We start from the raw sequence: 25,000 nt of genomic DNA, 5'->3' as shown, positions 1-25,000 counted from the left end.
ACACTTGGGCACACTATTCTATCTTATTTCTCTTCCTCTTGTTTTATTAAAGTTTATATAGGAGATATTTATTCTAATGTTGTTACTCTTAAAATATTTTATTTTTCCTAGTTTCCTTTCCATACTGAGCTATTTTTCCTGTTGGATCCCCTGGGCTTATAGGACCTTGATTTTCCAGCTAGGGGTGTAGCTTAGTAATAATAATAATAATAATAATAATAATAATAATAATAATAATAATGAAGTAGATTGATGGATGAAAAGTTCATTTAATTGAAAATGAATGAGAAACAACGCATCTGTTTACTGGTAGATTGCAAGACCACTGTCAGCTCAAAGAGAAATATAATATATATTGTTAAATTATAAGAAAGGATATATATATATATATATATATATATATATATACTGTGTATATATATATGTGTATATATATATATATATATATACAGTATATATATATATTAATTATATGTATATATATGTATATGCACAATTTATATATACATATATTTCATGTACATGTATATAATTTATATATACATATATATGTGCATTTATATATATATATATATATATATATATATATATATGTGTGCAATTATAGGTATATATATATGCATTTATATTTATATATATAAATATATATATATACACATATATATACATCTATATGTATATATATATATATATATATATATATATATATGTATGCATAATACATATGTTTTTTGTGTGTTTATGTGGACGATGAATTATTATAAATAATATTCAGTTGTGCATTTATAAGGATAATACATTACCAGTGTAAAATCAATAATGGATAAAAAAAAAAAAAGGGATTTTGACATCGGAAAAATCTATTTTTGGGCTCGAGCCATGTCGTCCTGATGGAAGTTCCTCATTGGCAGCTTCTACTTGGGATATTTCTGCGAGTGATATACCAGAGAAATCAATCAGGGACGTGTTAATAAGAAGCCATGGTTATCCTAACCCGAATAGAGTTCACCTTGTCTCGAAGGATAAAGGATGGGGTAGGAAACGTGCGCGAAAGAGCCGTTACAACTCCCGATCTCAATGCGCTACAACTAACACGTTTTCTGTTGAACCATTCCAAGAGCAGCCATCGTATGACGAGAAGTCCCGCACTGAGAATTGGGAGGGGATGAAAACGTAACGGGCGGACCATCAGGACGACATGGCTATCCCACCTAAAAATTGATTTCTCTCGTCAAAAACCGTTTTTTGGGGCTCAAGCCACGTCGTCCTGATGGAAGTGTATCAGAGAATTATCATTCTCAGTTGTGGCTAGGAGAGTTTTAACCCTTCATACCCCCATTGACATAATCATACTTCTTTTAGCATTCGTAACTATGGTACCAAGCTATGGTGCAAGGGATATATTTGAAAAAAGTAGGAGCAAAGGAAATCAACAGCACAGTCCCATTCACAGCGTGGATTTTTGTCTCCAGTAGATGAAAAGATCGAGGTCTATAAAAGAAGGGTTAAAAATGGAGGTACACTACTTTTATTTTGTACAGTATGTCCAATGAAAGCAGCAGTCTTTTATTGTTTCCAAAGATGCATAAAAGTTACAGTAATCAATTGTAACATTATATGCAGTGGATATATACAGAAAACCGGAGTTTTCCGACCTCCCAAAAATGTAACAGAGTAGTAAAATAGTAACTCATGACATAAGGAGAAAAATATCACCTTTGACTCTTTAAAATATTTACTAGTACATTGAAAAGAGGAACATGAGCCTCCTTGCACAATGTAGACTGAGAAGTCCCAACTATACAGTCTATAAGAGTCCATATAAAACACTTAAGAAGCTGGTTTAATCACACTACCAGCAGCCACTACATAGTGTTGAATCTCTTCCAACTGTCGCAAGTAATGTTTGAAGAACACTATTGAAGATTTCCAGCCCTTGTAAGCCAATCCAGAGACATCGTATCAGTCCCTATTACTTCCGGATCTAAATTTGGCGCTACATACCGGGGAAGCTTCTTGTTGAAGTTCTTCGCAAAGAAATCGAATTGCAGTTCTGGGAGTTGCTTTGTATGAAACAGAATAATATTGCGTCATGAGACCATTCTGTTTCCAGAGGCTTGATCTAGATAGAGAGTCCACTGCCACATTGCGAACCCCTTCGAGGTGAACTGCTGAGAGATGCCAGTTCTTCCACTTTGCTAATGTGAGGATGGCTAGGATCGTATGGTTGATCTGAGGAGACCTGGAGCCCTGGCTGTTGACACGGTGGACTATCGTCTTGATGTCGATGACTAAAGTGATGTGTGATTTCGTTTTTGGGGTCATTCTCTTCAGAGTCAGAAACACTGCCATAGCTTCCATAATATTGATGTGAAATTTCTGAAATGCGATTGACCACTGACCCTGTACTTTCTTGGTAGGGGAGTGGACCCCCCAAACTTTATTCCAAAGCTTCCGTGTGAATAATCATGGAAGGAGGAGGATACTGTAGAGGGATGTGTGTCGATAAACTCTTGGCAGTAGACCACGGCTTGAGCTGCTTTCGCAGTAAGACCAGGGTTTTGTGGCGAAGATCTCTCTGAGCATATGATGCCTTTCTTCTCCAGACTCTGTTGGCATCTTTGAGTCTTGATTTTAGGATTGGGTTCATCACGGCAGCGCACTGCAGTGACCCCAAGACTCTTTCCTGTTGCCATCTGGTAAGTACTTTTGAACGAAGAAGGCACCCGACAGAGTTAGTGATTCCCTTTCTCTTGCCTTGGGGTAGAGTGAGGGCATGTGAGTTTAGATTCCAGTGAAGCCCTAGCCACTTTTATTCTTGAGATGGAGACAGCCTGGACTTTTCGATGATGATCTGAAAGCCCAGAGACTGTAGGAATTTCATGACTTTTTGAACTGTTTGAAGACACTCTGACTTCGTTACAGCCAAGACCAGCCAGTCGTCCAGGTACACCATCATCTGGAAGCCTTTGTTCCGTAATTATTGGATGATGGCCTTGACTAGCTTTGTGAAAATCTTTGGAGTTATATTGAGCCCGAAGGACTTTAGACTCCAGTGAAGCCCTGGCCACTTTTATTCTTGAGTTGGAGACAGTCTGGACTTTTCGAAGTTGATCTGAAAGCCCAGAGACTGTAGGAGTTTCATGTAAGATCTATGGAGACGGTGTTGGACCCCTGGGGTAGTAGGGTTCATAGTTGCGAAATAATCAGCATCTGGAACTTGTCGTTCAGAAAGAATTTGTTTAGTGGGGACAAGTTCAGAATAGTTTGAATCTTTCTTGGGCACACAGAATAGCCACCCTTGAAAGTTCATGAATTTTGTGCAACGCATGACCCCCTTTCAGAGAAGATCCAGTACACAATCTTCCCAAAATTGGGTTGTAGGTTAGAAGAACCTCTTGAACTGGGGAGTTTTCTGTCTCTATTTTCAGCATAGTCCGTTAGAGACTATGCTGTGAGCCCAGGGATCAAACTCCCGTCGATTCCTGAACAGGTGAGGTCGTCCCCCTACCAGGAGCTCCTCATTGTTGATGTGAAGGACCAGGGTCTTTAAAACCGCCTTGCCTCTACTTCCTCGGCCTGTATATTGACCACCTTTTCCAGACCTTCCTTTGCTATTGGTGCCCTTCTTTTGAGCCCTGGCAGGGTGGAACATGGTGGTGGCTCTCTCATACACGGGGTTGAAGGCTGGCGTCTATGGTATATACTGTTGGGGAACCGTGTATAGTCTGAGGGATGGCGGCAACTGAGGCTGTCGCAACAGGAAAGGAGAAAGGATTTCCTTCCCTTAAAGTGTCATCTTAGCTTTTGCCCTTGGGTTGAGGTCCTTCACTAGGGGTAGATTTCGATTTAGAGGACATACCCAACTTGTCTACAAGGCTTTTATTCTCCTAAGCTCCTTTGTCCATGACTTCCTTCACCAATTTCTCGGGGAAGAGATCTTTCCCCAGATATTGAAGTCGATCAGTTTTCTAGGTTTATGCCTATTCTCCTGGCTAGGAAGAAAGTTGTCGACATGTTGTCGGCGTCCAGGCTCATGACTTGCCGAGCGTAACGAACTTCATCATCCGCATGACCTGCTGATACCAGCGGGAGTTGAACCGTCAGTAACTGGTGACCGAACCAACTCCAGACGACAATGTTCCTCAGATATGGGAGAGGATAGGAAAGAGCAGATGACTAGTCTAAGGCTGTAACTGAGTCGGCAGAGGGAATGACCCATAGCTAACACGCAGCCGGTGCTAGAAGAACTCGAAATGACACGACTGGAAGCAGACAGAAGGCGACACTTCTGCCTAGATAGGCTAACCAGGCAAGGGAGTCAAGACGCCACAGCAAGAGGGACATAGCACATGAAGGGAAGCTGCAGATACAAAACAGGCAACTGCCAAGGCGGCAGAGGAGGACTCAAAGGTGTATCAACTCTATGCCTAGATAGAGTTAGGCCATAGGGAGAACTGTGTAGACAAGCCTAGCCTACCTTGCGGCTCAGTGAAAACTCGAAAGCTAGGGTAAGATGACTAGACAAGAAGATCATAGTTCCCAGTACAATCAGGTTACGGCCTAACTAGGAAGGGGAAGGGGCATAGAAAACACCCAAGGGTGGTCTCTAAGGCGGCAGAGAGATTTAGTCCAGAGAAGAAAATCTCGCCTGCCTAGGGCCAGGAAAGATAGCCTACAAGTTATCCTGTCCAAGGATGGAGACGAAGCGTACTTCAGCCACCATGGGACTAGACAAGGAACAATGTTCCACAGCAGGTAGGCACACTAACAGGAACAAGGATAAGGAAAAAAGGGGTGGTAATGGGAAACTCAGAAATTGGTGAGGCGGCATGACAGGATGGCCCAACTGCGACATTAGAACAGGAATAGTGGTCCAAGGGGTGCTCCCTGCCGTGACAAGTCGACAGCATGGGAGGATAGACAGCCTCACCAAACCAGTAAGGTTAGGTAAAAGAAGGGGATGGTGCATTAGTGAAAATTTATCAGGCATGGTTGCCAGCTAGGGTAGTCAGGTAGCCTAAGTCAATGCTGATAAAAAACACACAAGAAACACCAAAAAAAAAAAAAGGGGGGGGGGGGAATTCCCTTCATCAAACCACACTGTAAAAGAATAATGTAAAATATATTCCAACAATAATATGACTAAATAACTAAGCATTCCTGAGCGATTTGGTAACATGATGCAATGGCACCGACCGCATGCCGGCTACAGAACATTGGAAGCATGTAAATGTAAAAATACACGAGGTGGAGACGCGAAATTCTCTCACACAAAAAGAAGGGTACTCAACTTAGACAATGGGGAAGAAGCTGAAACATCCATGATCGAAATCACTCAAAGAGCTAAGAAAAACACTCAGAAACTCTCCAAGCGACCGTCCAAAATGAAGCTGCTAAAGGGATTGGATCAACAGAAAACGTGTTAGTTGTAGCGCATTGAGATCGGGAGTTGTAACGGCTCTTTGGTCCGAGTTTCCTACCCCATCCCTTATCCTTCGAGACAAGGTTAACTCAATAGTATTCATGGAAGGATAACATGGCTTGTTATTAACACGTCCCTGATTTATACACGATATCTCTCAGGATATTTGCTCTGGAGGTTAAAACTCTGTGATACCTTTAAGGTAAAATTTCTCTGGTATATCACTCGCAGAAATATCACAAGTAGAAGCTGCCAATGAGGAACTTCCATCAGGCCGCCATGGCTTGAGCCCTAAAATATCTAAAGTACACACATACACAAACAGAGAATTCATAAATGAAATAGAATTAGCAGACAAGTAAAAAAACACATACGAAATTAAATCCATTCTGTTATCTAGTCTTGGGTAGTGCCATAGCCCTTGTACTATGGTCTTCCACTGTCTTGGGTTAGAGTTCTTTTGCTTGAGGGTACACTCGGGCACGCTGTTCTGTTTTAATTCTCTTACCCTTGTTTTGTTAGTTTTTTATAGTTTATATAGGAAATATTTATTTTAATGTTACTCATCTTAAAAATTTTATTTTTCCTTGTTTCCTTCCCTCACTGGGCTATTTTCCCGGTTGGAACCCCTGAGCTTGGAGCATCCTGCTTTTCCAACAAGGGCTGTAGCCTAGCCAGTAATAATAATAATAATAATAATTGTGTTTCTGCTTTGCTTCAATATCTAACTTTCATGTATTTTTTTTCTTCCAGATGAGGATGCTTCTGCTACTGGTGTTGACTGCGGTTAGTAATTTTGCATAAATCAACGTATTTACTTTGTATAAATGTACTCTATACATGGTTTTTGTCTGACGTCTGTCAGGTATCTTTAGTCTTTCCTAAGTTACTGAGGTCGTTGGGTGAAATTGTTTATTATTAATTTTATTTATTTGAAGATTAAATCGAAGTTAAGTTGCTGGTGTCCAATCAGTTATTTAATAACGGGTATGTTTGTAACAGTTGGTTTAATATACAACATTCTGTTGATATTAATTACCATATATCAAAATTAGAATATTTTCAATATTTCATAATAATTAAAAGTTGCAACACTGTTTTGATGAGCAAAATATGTATAAATCCAGCTTATTAGTCTACTTAATTTTGTTAATGTCACAGTTATTATCAAAATAAATTATTTTTCAGGGCTCCTGTATTACTGGGGGCCAAGGTGTTAGTCTCCAACCGGTAAGGATTAGAGATCATGAAATAATCAAATATACTCATTGATCTAAATCATATTTGCATATATAGATGTTTTCTACTTTTCATCAATCAATATGATGTTGAATAATTATTCTGAAACTGAAAAAAAAAATAGAAAAAAAAAATGCTTTCAAAATTAATTTTTCCTCCTCTAGATTAATCAAGCTGAGAGCGATATTGATACATCGTTATCAGATGGTGGGGAGGCCCAGCTCGACCTTTCAAAACAATTACCACAAGTAAAAATTAATTGGCATAATGAAGAAGCCAACGACACTGCTGCAAAAGTCGAAAATATAAATCGACAAGTCGACCTTTCAAAACAATTACCACAGGGCTACAAGCAAGGAAATGAAGAAGCCAACGACACTGCTGCAAAAGTCGAAAATATAAATCGACAAGTCGACCTTTCAAAACAATTACCACAGGGCTACAAGCAAGGAAATGAAGAAGCCAACGACACTGCTGCAAAAGTCGAAAATATAAATCGACAAGTCGACCTTTCAAAACAATTACCACAGGGCTACAAGCAAGGAAATGAAGAAGCCAACGACACTGCTGCAAAAGTCGAAAATATAAATCGACAAGTCGACCTTTCAAAACAATTACCACAGGGCTACAAGCAAGGAAATGAAGAAGCCAACGACACTGCTGCAAAAGTCGAAAATATAAATCGACAGCTCCATGCCCGTAAGTATTTTTTAATTAAATTTTCTTTTATATTCGACATCACCTACAAATTCTAGATAACTGAAAAAAAAGGTAACAAATAACTCGGACCAGGTAGTAGGTTGGCCAGGGCACCATCCACCCGTTGAGATACTACCGCTAGAGAGTTGTGGGATCCTTTGACTGGCCAGTCAGTGCTACACTGGATCCTTCTCTCAGGTTATGGTTCACTTTCCCTTTGCCTACACATACACCGGATAGTCTGGCCTATTCTTTACAGATTCTCCTCTGTCTGCATAGACCTGACAACACTGAAATTACCAAGCAGTTTTTCTTCGCTGAAGGGGTTAACTACTGCACTGTAATTGTCCAGTGAGTAAGGGTAAAAAAGACTCTCTAGCTATGGTAAGCGGCTCTTCTAGGATAAGGACATTCCGAATCAAACCATTGTTCTCTAATCTTAGCAGTGCCATAGCCTCTGTACCATGGCCTTCCACTGTCTTGGGTTAGAGTTCTCTTGCTTGAGGGTACACCCGGGCACACTTTTCTATCTTAGTTCTCTTAATCTTGTTTTGTTAAAGTTTTTATAGTTTTTATAGGAAATGTTTATTTTATTGTTGCTGTTCTTAAAATATTCTATTTTTCCTTGTTTCGTAACCTCACTGGGTTATTTTCCCTGTTGGGGCCCCTGGGCTTAAAGCATCCTGCTTTTCCAACTAGGGTTATAGCTTAGCAAGTCATAATAATAATAATAATAATAATAATATTAAAAAAGGGTTTTAAAATATTCTATTTTTCCTTGTTTCGTTTCCTCACTCGGCTATTTTCCATGTTGGGGCCCCTGGGCTTATAGCATCCTGCTTTTCCAACTAGGGTTTTAGCTTAGCAAGTCATAATAATAATAATAATAATAATAATAAATGGTTTTAAAATATTCTATTTTTCCTTGATTCGTTTCCTCACTCGGCTATTTTCCATGTTGGGGCCCCTGGGCTTATAGCATCCTGCTTTTTCAACTAGGGTTTTAGCTTAGCAAGTCATAATAATAATAATAATAATAATAATAATAATAAAAATAATAATATTAATAATAATAATTCTGTTCAATCATCCACAGTTTATGTAGCTGGTTGTGAGACTCCATCTGGATGGCATAATCCCGGTGAAATCTACTTTTTTCACTGTCATGAATACATATGTTTCGATGGTCGGGAATACCAAACGGGAACTGTGGACCAAACGTGTAAGTACAACTGTGGAATGATGATCCTGATCCTTTGTAGTTGAATCGGTGGAACTTGAAAAGTTCAAACTTTGAGCATTTATTTTTTATGTTAAACAGACTGACATAAGCCTTGCTTGAGGGTACACTCGGGTACACTATTCTATCTTATTTCTGTTCCTCTTGTTTTGTTGAAATTTTTATAATTTATGTAAGAGATATTTAATTTAATGTTGTTACTGTTCTTTAAATATTTTATTTTTCCCTGTTTCCTTTCCTCACTAGGCTATTTTCCCTGTTGGAGCCACTGGGCTTATAGCTTCCTGCTTTTTCAACTAGAGTTGTATTTCAGCAAGTAATAATAATAATAATTATAATAATATGAACGATTTATTTTAATGTTCTTACTGTTCTTAAAGTATTCTATTTTAATTGTTCATTACTTCTCTTGCAGTTTATTTATTCCCATATTTTCTTTCATTACTGGGCTATTTTTCCCTGCGGAAGCTCTTAGGCTTATAGCATCCTGCTTTTCCAACTAAGAATGTAGCTTAGCTAGTAATATTAATAATAATAAGAGTTATTAAAGTCATTTAATTGTTCTTTGGAAATTCATCAGTATTAACTAAACAGATCATAATTTATAAGATTCTGATGATTGCAGTGGTATTTTTTGGGTAATTGCCAGCATGAAAGTAATTCAAATGAGTTGGTGTACACACATTTACAATTATTAGTTACAAGAATGTAATGAAAGATAAACCGCATGGAAGACCTGGTGAGCTACATTACTTGCACGTTTCGCTATACTGTCTACCATCATAACTTTCTTTAACCATCAAAATAGGTTACAGACTGACATACTCCTGCAATAGGGCTACACATTGTGTGACCCAAAAAACCCTTCCTCTCCCTGCCTGTCTTTTCTTTTTTCAAACTTAGTCGCCTGTTCTTTCAGATGGCTACTAATCCTATCTAACAACGCAAGAGGGTCTGCCCCTCTCTTTTTTTCTCCCCCTGTACTTCCATTTCTCCCTTTTTCTTATTCCTTCCAACCCGAGTATCTGCCTTCGGGCTATAAACTGGTTTGTATCCAAGGGTACTCTTCCTTTCCCCATGTTCCCCACTTCCCTATCCTTATCCTACGAGCATATTCCCCACTTCCCTATCCTTATCCTACGAGCATATTCCCCACTACCCTATCCTTATCCTACGAGCATGTTCCCCACTTCCCTATCCTTATCCTACGAGCATATTCCCCACTTCCCTATCCTTATCCTACGAGCATGTTCCCCACTTCCCTATCCTTATCCTACGAGCATGTTCCCCACTTCCCTATCCTTATCCTACGAGCATATTCCCCACTTCCCTATCCTTATCCTACGAGCATGTTCCCCACTTCCCTATCCTTATCCTACGAGCATGTTCCCCACTTCCCTATCCTTATCCTACGAGCATGTTCCCCACTTCCCTATCCTTATCCTACGAGCATATTCCCCACTTCCCTATCCTTATCCTACGAGCATGTTCCCCACTTCCCTATCCTTATCCTACGAGCATATTCCCCACTTCCCTATCCTTATCCTACGAGCATGTTCCCCACTTCCCTATCCTTATCCTACGAGCATATTCCCCACTTCCCTATCCTTATCCTACGAGCATGTTCCCCACTTCCCTATCCTTATCCTACGAGCATATTCCCCACTACCCTATCCTTATCCTACGAGCATGTTCCCCACTTCCCTATCCTTATCCTACGAGCATATTCCCCACTTCCCTATCCTTATCCTACGAGCATGTTCCCCACTTCCCTATCCTTATCCTACGAGCATGTTCCCCACTTCCCTATCCTTATCCTACGAGCATATTCCCCACTTCCCTATCCTTATCCTACGAGCATGTTCCCCACTTCCCTATCCTTATCCTACGAGCATGTTCCCCACTTCCCTATCCTTATCCTACGAGCATGTTCCCCACTTCCCTATCCTTATCCTACGAGCATATTCCCCACTTCCCTATCCTTATCCTACGAGCATGTTCCCCACTTCCCTATCCTTATCCTACGAGCATGTTCCCCACTTCCCTATCCTTATCCTACGAGCATATTCCCCACTTCCCTATCCTTATCCTACGAGCATGTTCCCCACTTCCCTATCCTTATCCTACGAGCATGTTCCCCACTTCCCTATCCTTATCCTACGAGCATATTCCCCACTTCCCTATCCTTATCCTACAAGCATGTTCCCCACTACCCTATCCTTATCCTACGAGCATGTTCCCCACTTCCCTATCCTTATCCTACGAGCATATTCCCCACTTCCCTATCCTTATCCTACGAGCATATTCCCGACTACCCTATCCTTATCCTACGAGCATGTTCCCCACTTCCCTATCCTTATCCTACGAGCATATTCCCCACTTCCCTATCCTTATCCTACGAGCATATTCCCGACTACCCTATCCTTATCCTACGAGCATGTTCCCCACTTCCCTATCGTTATCCTACGAGCATGTTCCCCACTTCCCTATCCTTATCCTACGAGCATGTTCCCCACTTCCCTATCCTTATCCTACGAGCATGTTCCCCACTTCCCTATCCTTATCCTACGAGCATGTTCCCCACTTCCCTATCCTTATCCTACGAGCATATTCCCCACTTCCCTATCCTTATCCTACGAGCATATTCCCCACTACCCTATCCTTATCCTACGAGCATGTTCCCCACTTCCCTATCCTTATCCTACGAGCATATTCCCCACTTCCCTATCCTTATCCTACGAGCATATTCCCGACTACCCTATCCTTATCCTACGAATATATTCCCCACTTCCCTATCCTTATCCTACGAGCATATTCCCCACTTCCCTATCCTTATCCTACGAGCATATTCCCCACTTCCCTATCCTTATCCTACGAGCATGTTCCCCACTTCCCTATCCTTATCCTACGAGCATATTCCCCACTTCCCTATCCTTATCCTACGAGCATATTCCCCACTTCCCTATCCTTATCCTACGAGCATGTTCCCCACTTCCCTATCCTTATCCTACGAGCATATTCCCCACTTCCCTATCCTTATCCTACGAGCATATTCCCGACTACCCTATCCTTATCCTACGAATATATTCCCCACTTCCCTATCCTTATCCTACGAGCATATTCCCCACTTTCCTCTCCTTATCCTACGAGCATATTCCCCACATCCCTATCCTTATCCTACGAGCATATTCCCCACATCCCTATCCTTATCCTACGAGCATATTCCCCACATCCCTATCCTTATCCTACGAGCATATTCCCCACATTCCTATCCTTATCCTACGAGCATATTCCCCACTTCCCTATCCTTATCCTACGAGCATATTCCCCACTACCCTATCCTTATCCTACGAGCATATTCCCCACATCCCTATCCTTATCCTACGAGCATCCTAATAGCTATACTGTAGTTATTACTTCATAAACTTGACGTCACAGATGCATTACAGATAAGAGTGTTTATTAAGCTGACTATCTCAACATTTGGGAATACAGTTCTATCTAGAAGAGAATCAATAAAACTATCTATAGTCCATTTCTTTTAGCGATGCATATTTGCACCGACTCGCAGCGGTGAGCTCGGAAAGTTTCCTGATCGCTGATTGGTTGGAATTATCTCGTCCAACCAATCAGCGATCCGGAAACTTTTCCGAGCTAAAAGGGCACCACTGCGAGTCGGTGCAAATATGCATCGCTAAAAGAAATGGACTATAGATAGTGTAAGTTCCATATAATTGCAATTACACATCGCGAACAAAATTAAAAAATAAAAATAGGTAATGAGAATTCGGAGGAGAAAAGTATATGTTTAACTATTTAAAATTCTAATCTTTTGTTGTTTAAACTATTTAAATTTCTAATCTCTTGTTGCTTAAACTATTTAAAATTCTAATCTATTGTTGTTTAAACTAATTGAAATTCTAATGTGTTGTTACTTAAACGATTTCAATTTCTAATTTCTCGATGTTTAAACTATTTGAAATTCTAATCTGCTGTTGCTATTTAAAATTCTAATCTCTTGTTGATTAAACTATTTAAAATTCTAACCTCTTGTTGATTAAACTATTTAAATTTCTAATCTATTGTTGCCTAAACTATTTAAAATTCTAATCTCTTGTTGCTTAAACTATTTAAATTTCTAATCTATTGTTGCTTAAACTATTTAAAATTCTAATCTCTTGTTGTTTAAACTATTTAAATTTCTAATCTCTTGTTGCTTAAACTATTTAAAATTCTAATCTCTTGTTGTTTAAACTAATTGAAATTCTAATGTGTTGTTACTTAAACGATTTAAATTTCTAATTTCTCGTTGTTTAAACTATTTAAAATTCTAATCTCTTATTGCTTAAATTAACTTTTTTTTTATAAACTAAAAATTGTTATCGTGCTAAATTATAATCTATTAAGAGATAAACTATCTTCCTATATACAACCTAGAAAAATCAATTTAAATGAACAATTAATAAAATGTTATTTAACAGGATTTTACAGTATTAATAGGCACCATTACCTGCTGCAGAATGAAACGTAGAAATATTTACAGCTTTAAGAGAAATTAACATGGAGAGAATTGTATATATTACATCAGCTTTATGTCTCAAGACAAATTCACCTATTCCAGGCTGTCTAAGTAATGCAAATTCACCTATTCCAGGCTGCCTAAGTAATGCAAATTCACCTATTCCAGGCTGCCTAAGTAATGCAAATTCACCTATTCCAGGCTGTCTAAGTAATGGAAATTCACCTATTTTAGGCTGCCTAAGTAATGGAAATTCACCTATTCCAGGCTGCCTAAGTAATGGAAATTCACCTATTCCAGGCTGTCTAAGTAATGCAAATTCACCTATTCCAGGCTGCCTAAGTAATGCAAATTCACCTATTTTAGGCTGCCTAAGTAATGGAAATTCGCCTATTTTAGGCTGCCTAAGTAATGCAAATTCACCTATTTTAGGCTGCCTAAGTAATGGAAATTCGCCTATTTTAGGCTGCCTAAGTAATGCAAATTCAACTATTCCAGGCTGCCTAAGTAATGCAAATTCACCTATTTCAGGCTGCCTAAGTAATGCAAATTCACCTATTTTAGGCTGCCTAAGTAATGGAAATTCACCTATTCCAGGCTGCCTAAGTAATGCAAATTCACCTATTTTAGGCTGCCTAAGTAATGGAAATTCGCCTATTTTAGGCTGCCTAAGTAATGCAAATTCAACTATTCCAGGCTGCCTAAGTAATGCAAATTCACCTATTCCAGGCTGCCTAAGTAATGCAAATTCACCTATTTTAGGCTGCCTAAGTAATGGAAATTCACCTATTCCAGGCTGCCTAAGTAATGCAAATTCACCTATTTTAGGCTGCCTAAGTAATGCAAATTCAACTATTCCAGGCTGCCTAAGTAATGCAAATTCAACTATTCCAGGCTGTCTAAGTAATGCAAATTCACCTATTCCAGGCTGCCTAAGTAATGCAAATTCACCTATTTTAGGCTGCCTAAGTAATGGAAATTCGCCTATTTTAGGCTGCCTAAGTAATGCAAATTCAACTATTCCAGGCTGCCTAAGTAATGCAAATTCACCTATTCCAGGCTGCCTAAGTAATGCAAATTCACCTATTTTAGGCTGCCTAAGTAATGGAAATTCACCTATTTTAGGCTGCCTAAGTAATGGAAATTCACCTATTTTAGGCTGCCTAAGTAATGCAAATTCAACTATTCCAGGCTGCCTAAGTAATGCAAATTCAACTATTCCAGGCTGCCTAAGTAATGCAAATTCACCTATTTTAGGCTGCCTAAGTAATGGAAATTCACCTATTTTAGGCTGCCTAAGTAATGGAAATTCACCTATTTTAGGCTGCCTAAGTAATGGAAATTCACCTATTTTAGGCTGCCTAAGTAATGCAAATTCACCTATTTTAGGCTGCCTAAGTAATGGAAATTCACCTATTTTAGGCTGCCTAAGTAATGGAAATTCACCTATTTTAGGCTGCCTAAGTAATGGAAATTCACCTATTTTAGGCTGCCTAAGTAATGCAAATTCACCTATTTTAGGCTGCCTAAGTAATGGAAATTCACCTATTTTAGGCTGCCTAAGTAATGGAAATTCACCTATTTTAGGCTGCCTAAGTAATGCAAATTCAACTATTCCAGGCTGCCTAAGTAATGCAAATTCAACTATTCCAGGCTGTCTAAGTAATGCAAATTCACCTATTCCAGGCTGCCTAAGTAATGCAAATTCACCTATTTTAGGCTGCCTAAGTAATGGAAATTCGCCTATTTTAGGCTGCCTAAGTAATGCAAATTCACCTATTTTAGGCTGCCTAAGTAATGCAAATTCACCTATTTTAGGCTGCCTAAGTAATGCAAATTCACCTATTTTAGGCTGCCTAAGTAATGCAAATTCACCTATTTTAGGCTGCCTAAGTAATGCAAATTCACCTATTTTAGGCTGCCTAAGTAATGGAAATTCACCTATTCCAGGCTGCCTAAGTAATGCAAATTCACCTATTTTAGGCTGCCTAAGTAATGGAAATTCACCTATTCCAGGCTGTCTAAGTAATGCAAATTCACCTATTCCAGGCTGCCTAAGTAATGCAAATTCACCTATTCCAGGCTGCCTAAGTAATGCAAATTCACCTATTCCAGGCTGCCTAAGTAATGCAAATTCACCTATTCCAGGCTGTCTAAGTAATGCAAATTCACCTATTCCAGGCTGCCTAAGTAATGGAAATTCGCCTATTTTAGGCTGCCTAAGTAATGCAAATTCACCTATTCCAGGCTGCCTAAGTAATGCAAATTCACCTATTCCAGGCTGCCTAAGTAATGCAAATTCACCTATTTTAGGCTGCCTAAGTAATGGAAATTCACCTATTCCAGGCTGCCTAAGTAATGCAAATTCACCTATTTTAGGCTGCCTAAGTAATGGAAATTCACCTATTTTAGGCTGCCTAAGTAATGGAAATTCGCCTATTTTAGGCTGCCTAAGTAATGCAAATTCACCTATTCCAGGCTGCCTAAGTAATGCAAATTCACCTATTCCAGGCTGCCTAAGTAATGCAAATTCACCTATTTTAGGCTGCCTAAGTAATGGAAATTCACCTATTCCAGGCTGCCTAAGTAATGGAAATTCAACTATTCCAGGCTGCCTAAGTAATGCAAATTCACCTATTTTAGGCTGCCTAAGTAATGGAAATTCACCTATTTTAGGCTGCCTAAGTAATGGAAATTCACCTATTTTAGGCTGCCTAAGTAATGGAAATTCACCTATTCCAGGCTGTCTAAGTAATGCGAATTCACCTATTCCAGGCTGCCTAAGTAATGCAAATTCACCTATTTTAGGCTGCCTAAGTAATGGAAATTCACCTATTCCAGGCTGCCTAAGTAATGCAAATTCACCTATTTTAGGCTGCCTAAGTAATGGAAATTCACCTATTCCAGGCTGTCTAAGTAATGCGAATTCACCTATTCCAGGCTGCCTAAGTAATGCGAATTCACCTATTCCAGGCTGTCTAAGTAATACAAATTCACATATTCCAGGCTGCCTAAGTAATGGAAATTCACCTATTTTAGGCTGCCTAAGTAATGCAAATTCAACTATTCCAGGCTGTCTAAGTAATGCGAATTCACCTATTCCAGGCTGCCTAAGTAATGCGAATTCACCTATTCCAGGCTGTCTAAGTAATACAAATTCACCTATTCCAGGCTGCCTAAGTAATGCAAATTCACCTATTTTAGGCTGCCTAAGTAATGGAAATTCACCTATTCCAGGCTGTCTAAGTAATGCGAATTCACCTATTCCAGGCTGCCTAAGTAATGCGAATTCACCTATTCCAGGCTGTCTAAGTAATACAAATTCACCTATTCCAGGCTGCCTAAGTAATGGAAATTCACCTATTCCAGGCTGCCTAAGTAATGCAAATTCACCTATTCCAGGCTGCCTAAGTAATGCAAATTCACCTATTTTAGGCTGCCTAAGTAATGGAAATTCACCTATTTTAGGCTGCCTAAGTAATGGAAATTCACCTATTTTAGGCTGCCTAAGTAATGGAAATTCACCTATTTTAGGCTGCCTAAGTAATGGAAATTCACCTATTTTAGGCTGCCTAAGTAATGCAAATTCAACTATTCCAGGCTGCCTAAGTAATGCAAATTCAACTATTCCAGGCTGCCTAAGTAATGCAAATTCACCTATTTTAGGCTGCCTAAGTAATGGAAATTCACCTATTTTAGGCTGCCTAAGTAATGGAAATTCACCTATTTTAGGCTGCCTAAGTAATGGAAATTCACCTATTCCAGGCTGTCTAAGTAATGCGAATTCACCTATTCCAGGCTGCCTAAGTAATGCGAATTCACCTATTCCAGGCTGTCTAAGTAATACAAATTCACCTATTCCAGGCTGCCTAAGTAATGGAAATTCACCTATTCCAGGCTGCCTAAGTAATGCAAATTCACCTATTCCAGGCTGCCTAAGTAATGCAAATTCACCTATTTTAGGCTGCCTAAGTAATGGAAATTCACCTATTTTAGGCTGCCTAAGTAATGGAAATTCACCTATTCCAGGCTGCCTAAGTAATGGAAATTCACCTATTCCAGGCTGTCTAAGTAATGCGAATTCACCTATTCCAGGCTGCCTAAGTAATGCGAATTCACCTATTCCAGGCTGTCTAAGTAATACAAATTCACCTATTCCAGGCTGCCTAAGTAATGGAAATTCACCTATTCCAGGCTGTCTAAGTACTGCAAATTCACCTATTCCAGGCTGCCTAAGTAATGCAAATTCACCTATTCCAGACTGTCTAAGTAAAACAAATTCACCTGTTCCAGGTTATCTAAGTAATGCAAATTCACCTATTCCAGGCTGTCTAAGTAATGAAGGCCATTGGTACGAGGATGGAATCTACTACAACGATTACTGTGAAGCCTATATCTGTCAGGATGGAGTTGGAATTCCTACTGGAACAAACGTCACTGAGTGTAAGTATTGCATGGTAAAGTTGCCTTCAAGAACTGTGGTACATATCTCTGTAAGCTAAGAGACACCTATATCAGGGTATTTCACTGTCTTGGGTTAGTTCTCTTGCTTGAGAGAACACTTAGGCACACTACTCTACCTGTTTCCTTCTTTCCTTTCCTCACTTGGCAACTATGTATGTAGCTTAGCTAGTAATAACAATAATAACTAGCGGAACCCATGTAAATTATACAAAATTATATTTTCAATACTAATTATCTTGTTCCTAACCTACACGTTTGAATAAAATGTCCCGAGATTAATTTCATAATTTAGGTTATGGAAATTGACAGAACTCAATTTTTTGTCTAATATTTAAAAAAAGTCAGGTGCTAAAGACAAAATTGGGAAAACTATATAAGATGTACTTTGGTTAAGTAATCAAAGTTTAATGTGAATTTGTAAGAGTATACCATGAAATTATTTCCGTTTTCTTTAAAGCGGGTCACACAAAATAAATAAGACACACACGCTATCGTATCAATATATAAATAATAATAATAATAACACAACGTAGTCACAAAACGATACAAAAGAGGCCTATATTATCATAATCATAATATATTCTACTGAATAATAGTTACTTCGTCAACAATACTTTGACAATACTTTGCTATTTGGCAAACATTCATTTTGCTCGATTTCGAGCTTGCCTTGACGTGTGCCAAAATTCATGAAGCCGTCAAAACAATATGTAACATAAATGAAAAATTTGCGTTTCTTATTGCAGGCTGTGCAGATTTCAACGGAAATTGGCGTGTGAACGGCGAGACCTACACACTAGGTTGCATGGAATTCTACTGCGATCGCGGCATTACATATGAAACGGAAAATGACAGGGCAGACTGTGAGTAGGAGTTATTTAATAGACTTATATTCCAATTGATATGAAATAATATTCTTCTGAAATATATCATGTTCTAATTATATCTAAATTTGAATTTGAAGTTTTTTCCCTCTTTTTTTAATAATTATTTCAAATGAAAAGGGGTAAACATTTGTAAATACACATTAGATTTTATATCTAATTTTCCAATTGAACTTTTTTTTTTATCTCTTTGAATTTCAGTAATTATTTCAAACGAAAAGCGTATTTTCAAAATCCACATTAAATTTTAAATCTAATTTTGAATTTGAAGTTTTTGATCTCTCTTTTCAAGTAATTATTTCAAGTGAAATGCGTAAAACTTTCAAATGCCACATTAAATTTTAAATCTAATTTTCGATTTTGTTTTTTTTCCTGTTTCAGTAAGTTAATTAATTCGAAATGAGAAGCGTGATAGATTTTTCTAGAAATAAATAACACAAAAATCCAATATATATATTTTGCATTGTCTGTCGTGAGTCACTTGTTATTTGTAAAGTTTTCACATTTTATTTCTAAATACCAGAATTGTTTCAATCCAGAATTTAAACTACACTACTCATACAGATTAAAATACTGATATTTGAGAAAAAAAAATTAAAAAAAAAATTGTATATCTAATTTTGAATTAAATTTTTTTCTCTGAGTGATTACTCCAAATGAAAAATGTGGTAGATTTTAATAAAAAGGAAAAGTATAATAATCTATTGCCAACAATATAGTTCAATACAGTAATATATTTTCTTACTACTGCATTATATTTTTCTTCATACAAGAAACCTTCGTACGTTTATCAGAAAGAAATAATCATCATAAGACATGAGAAAATGAATAAAATATATGAAAAGATAAATTAAATACATATACATTGTTTTCAAAATCTTGTTGAAAAGCTTTAATAAATTTGAATTAATAATTTATTTCATACATCTTTTATCACTAACCCGAATTAGACATAAAAAGCCCTAATTATAATAATCATCTATGTCAAGTTCTTGAAAGATTGTTGGAAATCTTTAATAAATTTCCCATATTATCACATATATATTTTACCATAATCCGAATTAATAAAAAAAAAACCCTAATTATAATAATCATCAATGACATCTCCCTGCAATTATATTCACTGTTTGCAGGTTGCATAAGCCCAGATGGCGTCTCATACTTTGCAAATGGTGAAACCTTCATATACCAATGCGTGGCCTATTTTTGCTACTACGGATACAGACATCAGGTTGAAACGGTTGATGAATGTAAGTACATTGAGGGAGATATCTATACGTGGCTTTGTGACCAATATTGAAAATAGCAACACACATTTATGTACATATATTTATACATACACGGAAGCATATATATATATATATATATATATATATATATATATATATATATATATATATATATATATATATATATATACAGAAGAATTGGAAGACCCAGGCCTACATGGCTGAGGTCTATGAATCGTGAAGTAAGAGATGTTGAATGGAGAATTATTGATTTAAAAGCTGAAGATAGAGACGGCTGGCGAAATCTAACTGAGGACCTTTGCGTCAATAGGCGTAAGAAAGGATGATATATATATGATAGATATATATATATATATATATATACACATATATATACATATATGTATATGTATATATATATATATATATATATATATATATATATATATATACAGTAAACCTCTCTGGTTCAGCTATTCAGTCTTATTCCAAATTATTCACATATCCCTTTCAAATGTTGTGGATATGGTCACTTATTCTGGCCCCTCTTTCCCGGAGACAGGCTGCACAGGATGGAGTGGAGAATGGCATGCAAACGGAGAAACCTACACAGAATATTGCAAGGAATACTATTGCGATTTTGGAATTGGTAGACTCACCGGTTCACAGGCTCGGAATTGTAAGTTGTTAATCGGGACTGTTTATATGAGTGGAGGAAATGCTAGAAAGAGAAAAATGAATGTAAAATTGCTATCGAAGAGGAAATGGTTAATATATCAATTGCAAGAGAGAAACGATGCATTATTGGATAAAGTGCTCAAATACATCTCTTAATTAGTGGATAATCTACCTTCATGGTATTAACATAGCATATTTAGATTTCTACATAATGTTAGTTTCCCTTTTCTTTCTTTCAAGGCTGTCTTGACTCCGATGGACAATGGCACTCCGCAGGAGAGACCTACATCGAAAACTGCCAAGCCTACTTGTGTGACTATGGGTACCCTTACCCCCTGCCAAATGTTGTGCAAGAATGTAAGACGAGTTTTAAAACTTACCATAACCAAATTGTAAATTACTTTCCTTTCTGCGCCTGATATACAGATTTCTTTACGGGGTTTCGCATACAGACACCAAACATCTGTAGAAAGAATTGGGTTACTCTAGAGTTGGAAGGACTGCAGACAGCCTTCATAAGTGGAGTCTCGCCCACTCTGATGAGTGCTCATGTGGGTGTCCCAACCATACAATGGACCACATACTTCGTGGGTGGGATATCTGTACAGATTTGAGCCTCTCCCAATGTATTCAGGCTGCTTTGCAAGTGGTTACAATGCTGGCATCATAAGATGTGATGATGAGCAAAAGCAATCTCTTCAGAGTTTGAACAGAAATTATTCAAATTAGGAATAAAAACAAACCCCGAGAATAATAATACAAAATGCCAACCCCGGTTCAACTTTCATACATCTTAACAAGAATATGTATTTCTTCCTAATAGCTTTAGTTTTTATCCTATCAAGAAAATGGAAACTATTCAAGTTGCTTCGTTGCAAAATTTTGCTCAACTAGCTTAGTAATTTGGGACTATTCTCTGATAATAGCTTCTCTAACAATACTTCATTCGTTCACAGAATGTATTATAAGAATACTTCTCCCTATTCATCCTTAAGTATTTTAATTTTCTCCCTAAACTTCAATAGCGGAGTTTTTATAGTGTTCAACTTAGGCCTTATGAAATTTTTCAACATTTAGTATAGAACCCTTCTATATTCTGTAATGATTTTATTTTGCGCCTATACAATCTCCCCTATTTAATAAAGAGCAATATATATATATACATATATATATATACACACATATATATATATATATATATATATATATATATATATATATATATATATATATATATATATATATATATCTTTCCAGTCACACTCAGCTCTCCTCATCCCTAATGTACATAGCAGAGTAGTCATATTCCAGTGAGCACATCCGTATGTGTGTGTGTGTGTATTTACATCTATCTAAATATTTAGCCGTCATTTTTGACGGGTCACACACACTAGTTGGCAATAATTCTTAACCTTGAATCTTTGAATATCATTGGATGTAATTCAAATCCAGTAATTCTACTCCCCTTAGCGACATATGTCGCAATTTTCGTTTAGTAATTACCAGTTGTTTTTCTTTCCTTTATCATTTACGTATATGAAAACATTATATTATGTAAAATAATTGATCGATGGAAAGGAAATTTCTTTAGATATAAGATAATATTGTAAAGTCCCATCTTTCATAGGGTACCCTGGCAATTTGGACGACTTTTTGCCACGAATTTGTCGTGGCAAGTCGTGACATTTTGTGGCACGAACTGGAAGATAGAAAAAAAACATTACCTCAGAATCACAACTGACCTGTCCACATTGACACGAACTGGCACGACGAGTTCACAACGAGTTCACGCATAGTTTGCGCAATTCCCGCATCGTCCTAACGAGTTCACGAACAGTTCGCGCATAGTTCACAACCCGGTCACGAAATTTTGTCACGACATGCCACGATGTCACGACGGGTTTACGAACACTTCAAACCCGTTCACAACGAGTTCACGCCAGTTCACGACTCGAGTCGTGACAATGCGTGCCACAAATTTGTGCAAGTGTCAGCCTGGCTATAGTTTTAGTACTCAGATGAGTTAAGTAGAATATGAAAAAAAAGTGCTATGGCTTGAGTGCTAAATCATTTGGTGGGGCGCTGGCACATAAAGGGTTAATAAATAACGATAGAAGTACATTTAAAAAACTTAGTTCATTCATTTTATATACCTTCATAAATCACAAAGCCTTTTAAGTCTTGGTTTTTTATTCCCTTTCAATTTTTGGTTTCTTATACGATTTCCTTTTTTTTTGGATTCTTATACTTATGATGCAAAAATTTTAAGGCAAAACTGTCCTGATTAAGAATCTTCCTACTTTTTTACTTCCAATACCTAATATAAAAAAAATTAAGGCAAAACTTGCACTGATTAAGAATTTTCCCTTTTTTCCTTCCAATACCAAATACCAGAAATTTGAAAGCAAAACTTGTGCTGATTAAGAATTTCCCCATTTTTTTCCTCCAATACAAAACATCATCTTCCTTGCAGGTTGTTCCAATTACGAAGGAGAGTGGTTTGCGAATGGCGAAGTATACACTCAGTACTGCAGAGACTACCAATGCGTGGAAGGCATCTCCTACCCATTAGATTCACCAGGATACGCTTCACAAAACTGTAAGTGTCAGCGTGGTTCAATATTTGATGGTGTACATTATCTCTATTGCACGTTAAGTCTGAACTAAAGAGAATGACAATGAAAATAGAAATTCAACCCATTCTTTCGCAGCTGGATAGAGACGAGGTTTCGTGATATGAATGGAAAATTGAAGCTTAGCTTGTAATTATAATAATAATCATAAAAATGATGATAATAGTATATGTATATATATATATATATATATATATATATATATATATATATATATATATATATATACACATACAGTTACGTCATTTCCCCTTTCATTATATCACATCATATTTACTCCTTTATATATATATATATATATATATATATATATATATATATATACAGTATATATATATATATATATATATATATATATATACATATATAGTTACGTGATTTCCCCTTTCAGTATATCACATCATAATTACTCCTATATATATATATATATATATATATATATATATATATATTTATATATATATAGTGTTACGTTATTTCCCCTTTCAGTATATCACATCATAATTACTTTTTTAAACAAATTGATTTAAACACTTAATTGTGTTCCATACACATTCAAAGCCTTAATCCGGTTACCATAAGAATCCTTTGGTTCAAAATTTCCTTCAAAAACTCCTGCACTAAAACTCCATATTTTTCAGAAGTGTCCCCTCCTAAAATGAATTCTCATAATCAGTATCTGGTCGACTTACTCCAACCAAGCAGAGGTCGCTTTTAATTCCCTTTCTAAACTTCATATTTTTTTCCAATCTACTTTCAGTCTGTATTGTTCCTGCACAGTTGTACTTACTGTCTGCCTATTCTATTGTCCTATGCTCATTTTTTTAATGAGCCGCATTTGCACTGACTCGCAGCGGTGCCCTTTTAGCTCGGGAAAGGTTTCGTGCGATCTGATTGGTTAGAATTATCTTGTCCAACCAATCAGCGATTAAGAAATTTTGCCTAGCTAGTAGGACACCTCTTCGAGTTGGTGTAAATCTGCCTCTCTAAAAAGAATTGACTACAGTTTCTATAATATGTTTGGGAACACAAATGCAATACCAACAATGATGCTTAAATCACCCATAATGCAACTCGTTTCTTTTTGAGACACTACCGCTAGAGAGTTATGGGGTCCTTTGACTGGACACACAGTACTTCATTGGATCCTCCTCTCTGGTTTTAGTTCACTTTCCCTTTGCCTACACATACACCGAATAGTCTGGCCTATTCTCTACAGATTCTCCTCTGTCCTCATACACCTGACAACACTGAGATTGCCAAACAATTCTTCTTCACCCAAGGGGTTAACTACTGCACTGTAATTGTTCAGTGGCGAAGAGACTCTTTAGCTAAGGTAAGCAGCTCTTCTAGGAGAAGGACACTCCAAAATCAAACCATTGTTCTCTAGTCTAGGGTAGTGCCTTAACCTCTGTACCATGTCTTCCACTGTCTTGGGTTAGAGTTCTTTTGCTTGAGGGTACACTCGGCCACACTATTCTATCTACTTTATCCTCCTCTTGTTTTGTTAAAGGTTTCATAGTTTATATAGTAAATATTTATTTTAATGTTGTTATTGTTCTTAAAATATTTCATTTTTCCTTGTTCCCTTTCCTCACTGTGCTATTTTCCCTGTTGGAGCCCCTGGGCTTATAGCATCCTGCTTTTCCAACTAGGGTTGTAGCTTAGCAAGTAATAATAATAATAATAATAATAATAATAATAATACGCTATTCATAATTCTATCTCCCCCCAAATCACCTGTCTACTTGAACTCTCGCAGATATTTAGTAATCACTGTTCCTAACAATTCTTTACCCACCGATATGCATTCATCACCATCTCAAGTTTTCATTGCAGATCATCAATATAGTCAAAGTATTTCTGCTTTCCTTCCGATTTCAGTACAGAATATGAGCATCATTCCAATATGGCAATTTTGTATTTTGTTCAGTAAATTTACGAGTAACCTAAAAAAATGTGCAACTCTATCGTTAAACTTTTCGAACAA

General features: G+C 37.3%; 1 protein-coding gene across 1 annotated transcript in view; it reads left to right on the top strand.

Moving 5' to 3' along the window:
• Positions 1-25,000, top strand: part of LOC137632333 (uncharacterized) — a 32,207-nt gene that overhangs the window by 1,689 nt on the left and 5,518 nt on the right. The window contains exons 2-11 of the mRNA XM_068364265.1: positions 6,179-6,211; positions 6,614-6,655; positions 6,829-7,363; positions 8,460-8,585; positions 17,449-17,565; positions 18,333-18,449; positions 19,604-19,720; positions 20,262-20,378; positions 20,618-20,734; positions 22,851-22,976. Of these exons, the coding sequence (XP_068220366.1) occupies positions 6,179-6,211; positions 6,614-6,655; positions 6,829-7,363; positions 8,460-8,585; positions 17,449-17,565; positions 18,333-18,449; positions 19,604-19,720; positions 20,262-20,378; positions 20,618-20,734; positions 22,851-22,976 (1,447 nt within the window). The remainder of the gene's footprint in view (positions 1-6,178; positions 6,212-6,613; positions 6,656-6,828; positions 7,364-8,459; positions 8,586-17,448; positions 17,566-18,332; positions 18,450-19,603; positions 19,721-20,261; positions 20,379-20,617; positions 20,735-22,850; positions 22,977-25,000) is intronic.

The sequence above is a fragment of the Palaemon carinicauda genome, chromosome 41 (genome assembly GCF_036898095.1).
Source record: "Palaemon carinicauda isolate YSFRI2023 chromosome 41, ASM3689809v2, whole genome shotgun sequence".
In the NCBI taxonomy this organism is placed as follows: domain Eukaryota; kingdom Metazoa; phylum Arthropoda; class Malacostraca; order Decapoda; family Palaemonidae; genus Palaemon; species Palaemon carinicauda.
This window is presented reverse-complemented; position numbering and strand designations above follow the sequence as displayed.